The 12,051-nt window shown below is 41.9% G+C and overlaps 1 protein-coding gene across 3 annotated transcripts in view; it reads right to left on the reverse strand.

The window, feature by feature from the left end:
* LOC132380441 (protein IWS1 homolog) overlaps window positions 1-12,051 on the reverse strand; it is a 64,000-nt gene that overhangs the window by 41,850 nt on the left and 10,099 nt on the right. For 2 of the 3 annotated variants that reach the window (XM_059949240.1, XM_059949246.1), the window contains exon 2: window positions 3,706-3,821. The exons of the other annotated variant lie outside the window; for it this stretch is intronic. In XM_059949240.1, coding sequence (XP_059805223.1) covers window positions 3,706-3,821 — 116 coding nt within the window. The remainder of the gene's footprint in view (window positions 1-3,705; window positions 3,822-12,051) is intronic. 3 annotated transcript variants of the gene reach the window in all.

The following is a 12,051-nucleotide window of genomic DNA, read 5'->3' on the forward strand; positions in this document are numbered from 1 at the left end:
TGGTTGTGGCGACCCTTTTCCTGGCACATCCGAACCGACTCACAATTAGATAGCCTACGGGGGTTTGCGAGCACAGAGCTTTGGAGCCTCTGCGCCATGGGGGCAGGTTGAGGGAGGCTTAAAAGTGAGGCTGAAGATTTCGAATAAAGTTTTTCCTTCGACTGCAGTTACTGACTCCGTGTCGTAATTTTAGCGCTGCGTGTAGCACACCGCTACATGGTCAGTATTTAATTAAAATGTATTTTATGTTGGTTTGTTAGTTTTTGAAATGTAAATCTAAATTTGAAGATTATGGTGATCTTGTACAATCTAAATAAGACGTTGTGGCGACCCATTTCCTGACACATCCGAACCGGCTCACAATTAGCCAGCGTTCAGGCTAAGGGAGATAGCCTACGGGGGTTTGTGAGTACGTGTCTTTTGCAGCATCCGCGCCCATGGGGGGCGGGTTGAGGGAGGCTTAAAAGCAAGGCTGTTTAGTTCGAATAAAGCTATCTTTGACTGCAGTTTACTGACTGCGTGTAGCACACCGCTACAACGTGTTTTTAATCGCTGGCTGTCCAGAGGGGAGGTGCTGAAACGCTTTGTCACGTGTCTGGAAGAAGTGAAAACTTTCCTGGGCAGCAAAGGGCTCACCTTTCCTGAGCTGGAACAGCCAGAGTGGCTGGAAAAGCTACACTTCATGGTAGACATGACAGCGCACCTGAACACGCTGAACACAGCTCTTCAACGGGGTAAGGACGTACAGCCCTGCACATGTTGGAGGATGTTTTGGCATTCGAGCGCAAGTTGACAGTGCTTGCCAGAGATTTACAGAAAGGCACATTGTCTCACTTCCCCAATTTGAGAGAGTTCAAACAAGGTCACGACTTGATAAATTCGGAGTATTTACATTCTGCAATCATCGCAATGCAAACATCGTTTGGGAAACGCTTCTGTGAGTTCAGAGAGGAAAAAAACACATTATCCTTCCCGGTCACTCCCCTAAGCATCGATCCATCCCTACTGAATACGACTGCATTGTCAGGTGTGAGTCAACCTGAACAAGGTTGATAAATATTTTAATTGCCTATTATTTTGCGTACATTCATATGTTTTCATTGTTCAGTGAAATAGTCCTTTTATTTTTCAGGTTGACAGCTGGCTGACGTTATTTTTGGTTTGCTGCTGGCGGCAAATTTAAGTTTGGTGTTTTTCATAAATACAAGAAGGACTCAAATAGACATTGAGTATTTTACTTAAAAGTAACCTTCAACCCAACGTCTTTTTTTCGGAGGTCAAAATGTTTTTGTTGCATGCAGAAATGTAATTTCGTTTTCTCTGCAGGAGTTCATCAATTTCATAAATGCAACACATTATAGTTTGTTTATACATAGCATAAAGGCAAAACAAAACATTGTATGCAGTGTTATTTCATTTTAAATGTCAAACGGGTTTTGCGGCTCCCAGTGTTTTCTTTTCTGTGGGAAACGGGTCCAAGTGGCTCTTTCAGTGGTAAAGGTTGCTGACCCCTGATCTAGATAAATAAAAAGTCATCAACTGCCAATTCACATTTTTAAAAAAAGATAATAAAATTGAACAGAAACAATATAGAATAATTCAAATTAACTGGTAATATTTGGCAAAAGAACCCCATCTTCTCTCGAAATCAAATCGAGGTTCAAAAGTTCTACTAATTTTTTCCAAGCTGAGACATAACATTACTTGAGAAAACCATTCAATTAATGTCGGGGAAGAGATATCTTGCTATTTTAATAAAATAGCCCTTCTTTCCAACAATGTAACAAATGCAATTACATGTTGATCTGAAGATGAAATACCCTGAATATGATGCGGAAGTATTCCAAATAGAACAGTTAGTCTATTAGGTTGTAAGTTAATTTTCAAAGCTTTAGAGATTGTAGAAAATAAAGATTTCCAAAACAGTTTTAATGAAGAACATGACCAGAACATATGTGACAAAGTAGCTACTTCACATCTATCACAGTAATTATCTACACTAGGAAATATTTTAGATAGTCTCTCCTTTGTTAAATAATAACGATGGACAATTTTAAATTGAATTAAACAGTCATTGGCACATATAGCAGAAGAATTTACATTTTTCAAAATTCGAACCCAATCTTCATTCACAAAGGTCATATTAAGTTCTCTCTCCCAATCTTGTTTAATCTTTAGTGATAGGTTCTCTTTTGTAACAAAATAAATTCTGCTAATGGAACCTTTCACGAAGGGATTCAATTTCAGAATGGTATCCAACAAATCAGATTCTTGTAAATATGGAAACTTAGGTAAATATTGTTGTAAAAAATTTCTAACCTGAAAATATTGCAAAAAATGTGTATGAGCGAGAGTATTTCTTAATTAACTCTTCAAAAGTCATCAATTGACCATCACAAAATAAATCTGTAAAAAAATGGATCCCTTTATTTTTCCATAGGAGAAAAGTGGGGTAGATTATTGAAAATTTAATTGAAAAGTTTCGATATAATAAACTAGACAACTTAAATTGTTTAAAATTTTAAAAATTGCGAAACTGAATCCAAATGCATGCACAAAATATGTCATACATCTTGGATCTGACTTTAAAAAAAACATCAGGCAGACATGTCCATTTACGTAATGTTATAATGACCCCGCATAGCGCGGACTTACATAGTGCTCCACCTCCACGGAATGCACCCTCAGCGTCACGAGGGACCAAAGTATATTAGTTATTGGAAACAGGGTTGAGCATGTTTGATCCACACAGTACAGCAGGTAATGCCTTTATCAGTAGCAAAATTTTCCTCCTCTAAATATACATGTTCCATGCTTAAAGTTTTAGTAACCAAATAAGCTGTAAAAACATATGTCAAGAACCAAAGCATATGTTGCCCAAATTCAAAACAGAGTGCTTCACAGAACAAAACATTCCAAAGGAATACTCAGAGGACTAATCTGACAAAAAATAAATGCAGATCCAGAAAAAAATCTATTAGGAAACACTTCCTTCATTTGTATATGTCGCATTCAATACTCTCAATATGGCTTCCTCTACATTGGCGAGATAAGGCACAGACAAGGTGACTATAATGATATGTGGGTTTTTGTCAAGTGCTTTGGTCCCTCCCCCCCGCACAATACAAAGATGTACCAGATAGGTCATAGTAAATTTTCCCATGGTTATGTCGGGGTTAAGTCCGGGGTTGCTGGGCACCAATAAATAAATAAATAAAGCATGCCTGAAACCCACTAACCCCAACCTAATTATTTCACTATGATCTTACTTAATGGCAAACAGGTTTGAGTGGTTGTGTAGTCTATTCATGCTTCTAATTCGTGCATTTGTATGTTCAAGAGCAACTGTGCGGATAACAGTATCTCAGAGAGAGGCCATCTACCAACGATTTTCTTCAGGCCTTTCCCACTTCCACCCATCTCCTCCCAGCTTCTTACATTATTCCCCCTCCCCCACCTGCCTATCAAGACCATCTCACCTGGACCTACTAGCTCTTGCACCACCCCTCCCCCCACCTTTTTACATAGGCCATCTTCCTTCTTTCTTTTCAGTCCCGATGAAGCGTCTTGACCCAAAATGTCAACTGTTCATTTCTTTCTATTCATGGTGCCAGAGCTCCCGAACTCCTCCAGCCTCCCGTGTTGCTTGACATGATGACAATGCTGGAGCAGAGTGCGATAGGATCAAGATGGCAAGTCTCTCACCTCAGTATGATGACCTATACTGCTGCCTTCAGATGCTGCACAGTGTTCAGTTGAGTCTTCCTGATCATCAGAGCCTGAATTATGTTCATCCTGTACTGGCGTTGCTCCACCATCATCTATTGAAAGTAAAATAACAGTTACTACCACTGTAGCACACTACCTCTGAACTCCACATAGCCAAAAATACTGCACTGGTTGTATAGCTATTCTGGAATGCCCTGAACTACAAGTTCCATTCTTTCCCTGTGATCTATTGAACACGTGAAGGGCGAACCAATACTCACTGAACATAATGTGCCAAACTGCCTGTCGGATCTGATGATTTTCGATCCGCAGTTGTTTTGGGAGTCCAAGAATGAGTTGAAAACTTGCTGCTTTATGATTGTTTATTTAAAGTTTAAACAAAGAAACAGACCCAGTGCACAAGAAACTTAAACGAACCAAGGATAAAGACAAAGACAAGAACAAAGATGGTAATTTTTGCAGAGACTGATACATGAATACTGAGATAAGGCCACACTCCTGAGATAAACAAATGACAATTAAAAGACACACAATAGCACGCTCAAGACATAACTAATAAGGAAAGATGATAAACCGTTACGTAACTGTTATATCACTCTACCTCCTGTAGGTGGAATCTAACACAATATATTGTGAAAAATACAAGTTAAAATGCAAATTATATGTTAGTAAAACTACAATTTCAATCTTGCTAAAAACATAGTAATTCAACTAATGCTTTATGAAAAACATTAAAAAACCAACTGATTCCAAAATGCCTTATGATTGCACTATGGTCATAAAATTGCAAAACAAACAAGAAAAGTTTCTGCACTTTACATAATATCATGGTATCATTTATGTGGACAAATAGGGATTTAATGAGCATTGATAATTGTCTGACCTTTGCTGGCAAGGCTAAGATTTAGTGAGAAAAAGCAAGCATCCTCCATTGTGAGAGTATTCCAATGCTGTTTGGCAATAAGTTTCACCCCAGATTTTGTCAAAGAATTATAGAATAATAGAAAAGTACAGCACAGGAACAGGCCATTCAGCCCTCAATGTTGTGCCAAACCGGATAAAAAGCAAATCAAATGTCACCTTCACTGCATGCCCTTGGGTATTAGACGCATCAACCCTGGGAAACAGATACTGTCTGTCCACTTTATCTATGCCTCACATAATCTTATAAACCTCTACCAGATTTCCTCTCAGCCTCTGACGCTCCAAAGAAAACAGCCCAAGTTTATCCAGCCTCTCATGATAGCACATGCCCTCTAAACCAGGCGGCATCCTGGTAAACCTCTTCTGCACCCTCACAAAGCTTCAACATCCTTCCTACAAGTGTTCTAACCAAAATTTCATAAGGTTGCAACAAACTTTCTGACTTTTGAACTCAATAACTCAACTAATAAAAGCAAGTATTCCATTAGTTTAACTACCTTATCGAATTGCACGGCCACTTTCAAGGAGCTATGAACATGGATCTTGGATCTCTCTACTCAGCAACACTGTTAAGGCCCCTGCCCTAACAGTGTACTGTCTCTTTGCATTGCAACACCTCACTTTTACTGTGCTGTATTCTTTGCCAGTCTTCTGCACTATCCACAACTCCACCAATCTTGGTATCATCTGCAAATTTACCAACCTATCCATCTACATTTTTATCCAGGTCATTTATATACATTAAAACCCTGGGAAACAGATACACTCTGTCCACTCTTATCTATACCCCTCATAATCTTATAAAGCTCCTTCAGGTCCCAGTGCAGAACTCCACTAATTATAGACCAAGTCTCCTCAACCACTATCCTCTCTCTTCTATGTACAAGAGAGCTCTGAATACAAACAGCCAATTCACCGTGAATCACAAGCATCTTAATTTTCTGGATTAGCCTCCATGAGGGACTTTATAAACTCCTAACTAAAATCCATGTAGATAACATCCACTGCCCTACCCTCATCAATCTCTCTCCTCACCTGGTCAAATAAAACTGAATCAAGTTGGTAAGGCACAACTTACCACACACAAAGCTCTACTGGCTCTCCATGGGTTTCCAAACACTCATATATCCCATTGCAGCAACTTCCCTTCAACTGATGCAAGACTCACTGGTCTATAGCTCCCAGGACTTTCCCTTATCCCCTTTTTAAATAGAGGTAAAACATTAGCTACTTGCCAGATCTCCAGGAGCTTGACCGTGGCTGGAAAGGACACAAAGATACTGGTTGAGGGCCCTGCAATCTCATCTCTTGTCTCTTTCAATAACCTGCATTAAATACCATCAGGCTCTGAGGACTTATCCATCTTAATACTCCCTAGGAGGCCCAATGCTTCCTCCTCCTTGACCTCTAAATGCCCTAACCTATTTATACACTCAGTAATGATCTGATCTCCTGGTCCTTCATATCCTTTTCCTCGGTAAAAACTGAAGTAAAGTACTCACTAAGTACCTCACTTACATTCCTTGAATGGTACCACCCTCTCCCTAGTTATCCTTTTACTCTTCATGTATAGAATCACTTGGAATTCACCTATATCTTACCTGTGCCAGAGTCAGGGACGCATCGGATCTTGTCTACAGCATTTTGGAGGGGAAGAGAGAGCAGCCAGATATCTTGGTACATATTGGTACCAGAGACATAGGAAGGAAAAGCAAAGAGGTCCTGAAGAAAGAATTCAGAGAGCTAGGCAGAAAGATGATAAGTGGGGCCTCCAGGGTAGTAATTTATGGATTGCTACCTGTGTCATGCACCAGTGAGGCTACAAACAGGATGATTTGGCAGATAAATGTGCGGCTGAGGAGCTGGTGCAGGGGACAGGGTTTCAGGTTCTCGGATCATTGGGATCTTTTCTAGGGGACATATCACCTGTACAAAAGGGACAGGTTACACCTGAACCCAAGAGGGACCAAAATTCTTGCAGGCATTTTGTTAGAGCTGTTGGAGAGGAGTTAAACTAATCTGGCGGGAGATGGGAACCAGAGTGAAGGGACTCAGGTTAGGATGTACGGTAAAAAAGCAAAGATACCATGCAGTCAGACAGTCAGGAAGGGCAGCAGATAACAGGACAAAATTACAGCCAAGAGGTTGAGTATCAATGCATTTGGGATGCAGAATCAAAAATAGTAGCAAATACAGTAGAAACATAGAAAACCTGCGGCACAATACAGACCCTTCAACGCACAAAGCTGTGCCGAACATGTCCTTACCCTAGAACAGGGGTGGGCAAACTTTTTGACTTGTGGGCCACAAAGGGTTCTAAAATTTGACAGGGGGGCCAGACCAGGAGCAGATGGACGGAGTGTTTTGGTAATACACCTCATAAGAGAAAATAAAATATCATGGGATATGTAAAAAACATGTGCTTTAATTTCAATTGAAAATGAACAAATGCATTACAACAAAATATCTGTCTTTGAAGTCCCACGGTATTCAGCTATTTATTGAAATGTCTTTTAAAACACTGAAAATTAAATGAATAAAATATTTTTTAATAGTAACAGTTATTATTTTAAAGCACTGAAAATTCTGTTATCCTTCAAGATATTATCATCATCACTCTCCTCCTGACTGTCTTTATTTCAAAAACGGTAGGAGATGCAGGTCTACTTGTCCTGCTCCTTCTTATTCAATTGTCCCCTGTGCCAAAACTCAACAACAACCAGCACAAGGACAGAACAGTGACAGCGCGCCAGTATGCGGAGCGCTTTATTTGATCTGGAGCGCATTTTTTATTTTGAGAACGTACGTGCACCTGCGCACTACTCATGTCCATCACTTAACAGAAATGACATGTAACATGTAAGGCTTATTGAAAAAAAATATTTTCAAATGCATTTTTTACATAACACAACGAAGAAACTTATTTTTAATTTCAGTGGGAACAGTGTTGTTGGTCTCCCTTTTTAGCCAGCGCATCAAAGTCTGGATTTAGTTTTGTTGTAGCGATTCTCAGGATGGATCTGAGGTGTTGGTCAGTTAACTTGGATCTGTGGCTGGCTTTGTTGATGTTCATGACGCTGAACACCTGTTCACACAAACAGGTCGAGCCGAACAAAGAGTAAAGCGCAAATGTGGAGTAATACGCTGCACCTCAACAAAGGTCAATGTATATAGAGTGCGTCATCTATTGGGAAAACGCCAGAATTGCGGGGAAAAAACGTTAACAAGGTTTATTAATATAATTTCATCAAGTTCTGCAGGCCGGATTAAAAAGCTTAACGGGCCGCATATGGCCCCCGGGCCGTAGTTTGCCCATGCCTGCCCTAGAACTACCCAGATTTACCCATAGCCCCCTATTTTTCTAAGCTCCATGTACCTATCCAGGAGTCTCTTAAAAGACCCTATCGTATCTGCCTCTACCGCCGCCGCTGGCAGCCCATTCCAGGCACTCACCCTCTCTGCGTAAAACACTTACCCCGACATCTCCTCTGTACCTACTTCCAAGTACCTTAAAACTATGCCCTCTCGTGCTAGCCATTTCAGCCCTGGGAAAAAGCCTCTGATAATCCACAAATCATTTACAACATCATTGTAAATCTCCACTGCACCGTTTCTATGGTTTCCATATCCTTCCTGTAGTGACGAGACCAGAATTGAGCTGCAACATTACCGCTCGGCTCTTAAACTCAATCCCACAGTTGACGAAGGCCAATGCACCGTAACCCTTCTTAACCACAGAGTCAACCTGCGTAGCAGCTTCGCGTGTCCTATGGACTCCGACCCCAAGATCCTTCTGATCCTCCACACTGCCAAGAGTCTTACCATTAATGCTATATTCTGCCATCATATTTGACCTACCAAAATGAACCATCTCACACTTATCTGGGTTGAACTCCATCTGCCACTTATCAGCCCAGTTTTGCATCCTATCAATGTCCTGCTATAACCTCTGACAGCCCTCCACACTATCCACAACACCTCCAATCTTTGCGTCATCAGGAAATTTACTTCCACTTAGTCATCCAGGTAATTTATATAAATTATGAAGAGTAGGGGCCCCAAAACAGATCCCCGAGGCACACCACTGGTCACTGACCTCCATGCAGAATATAACCCGTCTACAACCACTCTTTGCCTTCTGTGGGCAAGCCAGTTCTGGATCCACAAAGCAATGTTCCCTTGGATCCCATGCCTCCTTACTTTCCTCAATAAGCCTCGCATGGGGTACCTTATCAAATGCCTTGCTGAAATCTACATACACTACATCTAATGCTCTACCTTCATCAATGTGTTTAGTCACATCCTCAAAAATTTCAATCGGACTTGTAAGGCATGACTTGCCTTTGACAAAGCAATGCTGACTATTCCTAATCATATTATGCCTCTCCAAATGTTCAGAAATCCTGCCTCTCAGGATTTTCTCCATCAACTTACCAACCACTGAAGTAAGACTCACTGGCCCATAATTTCCTGGGCTATCCCTACTCCCTTTCTTGAATAAGGGAACAACATCCACAGCCCTCCAATCCTCCAAAAGCTCTCCCATTCTCATTGATGATGCATAGATCATTGCCAGAGGCTCAGTAATCTCTTTCCTCACTTCCCACAGTAGCCAGGGGTACACCCCATCCAGTCCCAGAGACTTATCCAACTTGATGGTTTCCAAAAGCTCCAGCACATTCTCTTCCTTAATATCTACATGCGCAAGCTTTTCAGTCTGCTGTAAATCATCCCTACAATCACCAAGATCCTTTTCTGCAGTGAATATTGAAGGAAAGTATTCATTAAGTACCTCTGCTATTTCCTCCAGTTCCATACACACTTTTCCACTGTCACACTTGATTGGTCCTATTTTCTCACGTCTTATCCTCTTGCTCTTCACATTCTTGTAGAATGCCTTGGGGTTTTCCTTAATCCTGTCTGCCAAGGCCTTCTCGTGGCCCCTTCTGGCTTTCCTAATTTCATTCTTAAGCTCCTTCCTGCTAGACTTATAACCTTCTAGATCTCTATCATTATCTAGCTTTTTGAACTTTTCATAAGCTCTTCTTTTCCTCTTGACTAGATTTACAACACCCTTTGTACACCACGGTTCCTGTACCCTCCCATCCTTTGTCTCACTGGAACGTACCTAAGCAGAACTGCACACAAATATCCCCTGAACATTTGCCACATTTCTCCCGTATGTTTCCCTGAGAACATCTGTTTCCAATTTATGCTTCCAAGTTGCTGCCTGATAGCCTTATATTTCCCCTTACTCCAATTAAATGTTTCCCTATCTTGTCTGTTCCTATCCCTCTCCAATGCTATGGTAAAGGAGATAGAATTGTGATCACTATCTCCAAAAATACTCACCCACTGAGAGACCTGACAACTGACCAGGTTCATTTCCCAATACCAGATCAAGTACAGCCTCTCCTCTTGTAGGCTTATCTATATATTGTGTCAAGAGACCTTCCTGAACACACCTAACAACTCCACTCCATCTAAAACCCTCACTCTAGGGAGATGCCAATCAATATTTGGGAAATTAAAATCTCCCACCACAGTAACCCTGTTATTATTACACCTTTGCAGAATCTGTCTCCCTATCTGCTCCTCGATGTCCATGTTACTAATGGGTGGTCGATAAGAACACCCAGCAGAGTTACTGACCCCTTTCTATTCCTAATTTGCACACACAGAGACTCTGTAGAGAACCCCTCCATGACTTCCTCCTTTTCTGCAGCCATGACACTCTTTTGCCTCCTTTCCTGTCCATTCTGAAACATCTAAAGCTTGGCACTTGAAGTAGCCATTCCTGCCCCTGCACCATCCAAGTCTCTGTGATGGCTCCAAGTGTTGATTCACACTCTAAGCTCATCTGCTTTCTTCATAATACTCCTCGCATCAAAATCGACACATCTCAAACCATCGGTCTGAGCGCGTACCTTCTCTATAACCTGCATATCCTCCCTTTCCTCCATCACATCAGTTTGGTTCCCACCCCCCAGCAATTCTAGTTTAAACTCTGCCCAACAGCCTTAGCAAACCTCCCCGCTAGGATATTGGTTCCCCGGAATTGACATGCAACTCATTCTTTTTGTACAGGTCACACCTGCCCCAAAAGAGGTCCCAATGATCTAGAAATCTGAATCCCTGCCCCCTGCTCCAATCAGGGACAATATCACAGCTGCACTCAGAGGTGTCATAATGGAGAGATCAGACACCAAATCCATTTGGCTGGAACTCAAGTCTAGGGAAGGGTACAATCATACTGGTGGAATTGTACAGATCTCTTAATGCCCACTGTGATCAGATTAAGGAAATATGTAAACATAATAGTCTGTACATGCTCAAACAACGAGGGCTGGAGAGAGAACTTCCGGGTTTTCCCAATCTGCGGTTGGTTGAATCCACGCATGCGGAATCCGCAGATAAGGAGGGCCGACTGTACTCATTGCACAAGACCTCTTCCCTCTAGGTCTTTGGTGCCGATGTATAGCAGGACCTCTAGCTGTTCTCTTTCCCCGTCGAGAATATCCTACAGGTGCTTCGATAGGTTGTGCACCTTAGCACGAGGGAGGCAACACACCATCCTGGTGTCTTCTTTGCTGTCACAAAATTTCCTTTCCACCCCCCTAACTACAGAGTCCCCTATAACTACCACATTGTCTGACTTTACCCTTCCTTGTCAAGTCTCAGAGCCAGACACAGTGTCACCAGCCTGGCAACTGCTGCCGTGATCTGATGAGTCATTTCCACCCTCCCCCCCACCCCCCCCAGAGGCAAAGGGGTATGTATACCTGTTGCTGAGGGAAATAGCCACAGGGAAACCCTGCACTGACTTCTTAATCCCTTTACCTTTCCTGACAGTCACCATTTACTGTGGGTGTGACCGTCTCTTCATAATGCTCGGTTATAGGATCTTTGGCCTCCTGAATGATCCTGAAGTTGGGTGCACTTCCCACAGATGTAGTCATCAGGGAAATAGTTAGGTATCCCAAATTCCCACATCTAACAGGAAGAACATTCCATCTTTAACAACTTTATACCAAAAAAGGAAAAGGCTTGCCTTTTCTTGACTGTTCACGCCAAGGCTTGTTAAGTCAAAGCCTCCACACTATCACTGGCACACACTGACAATGGCCACTCCGCTTGAGGCTTCCCTTCTATGACTTACAGCTGAGGTTAGGCCTCTGACACCCACACTTCCCGCACTTGTGCTGTCCAAAAAGGCTGGACTTTCCCAAATCTGCTCCTTTTATCTTTTCTCCTGTCTTCTGTAGGGCTACGACCTAATACACACTCCTCTCCTGTGAGCCGCCAAAAAAGACCAGCTTTTAACAGAGTCTGTTCCATTTATACTTGTACTCCTACTTTCAGTAGGCCTCTGATGCCGACAATCGGCCTTGAACAATT

Source organism: Hypanus sabinus, chromosome 2 (genome assembly GCF_030144855.1).
Source record: "Hypanus sabinus isolate sHypSab1 chromosome 2, sHypSab1.hap1, whole genome shotgun sequence".
NCBI lineage: Eukaryota > Metazoa > Chordata > Chondrichthyes > Myliobatiformes > Dasyatidae > Hypanus > Hypanus sabinus.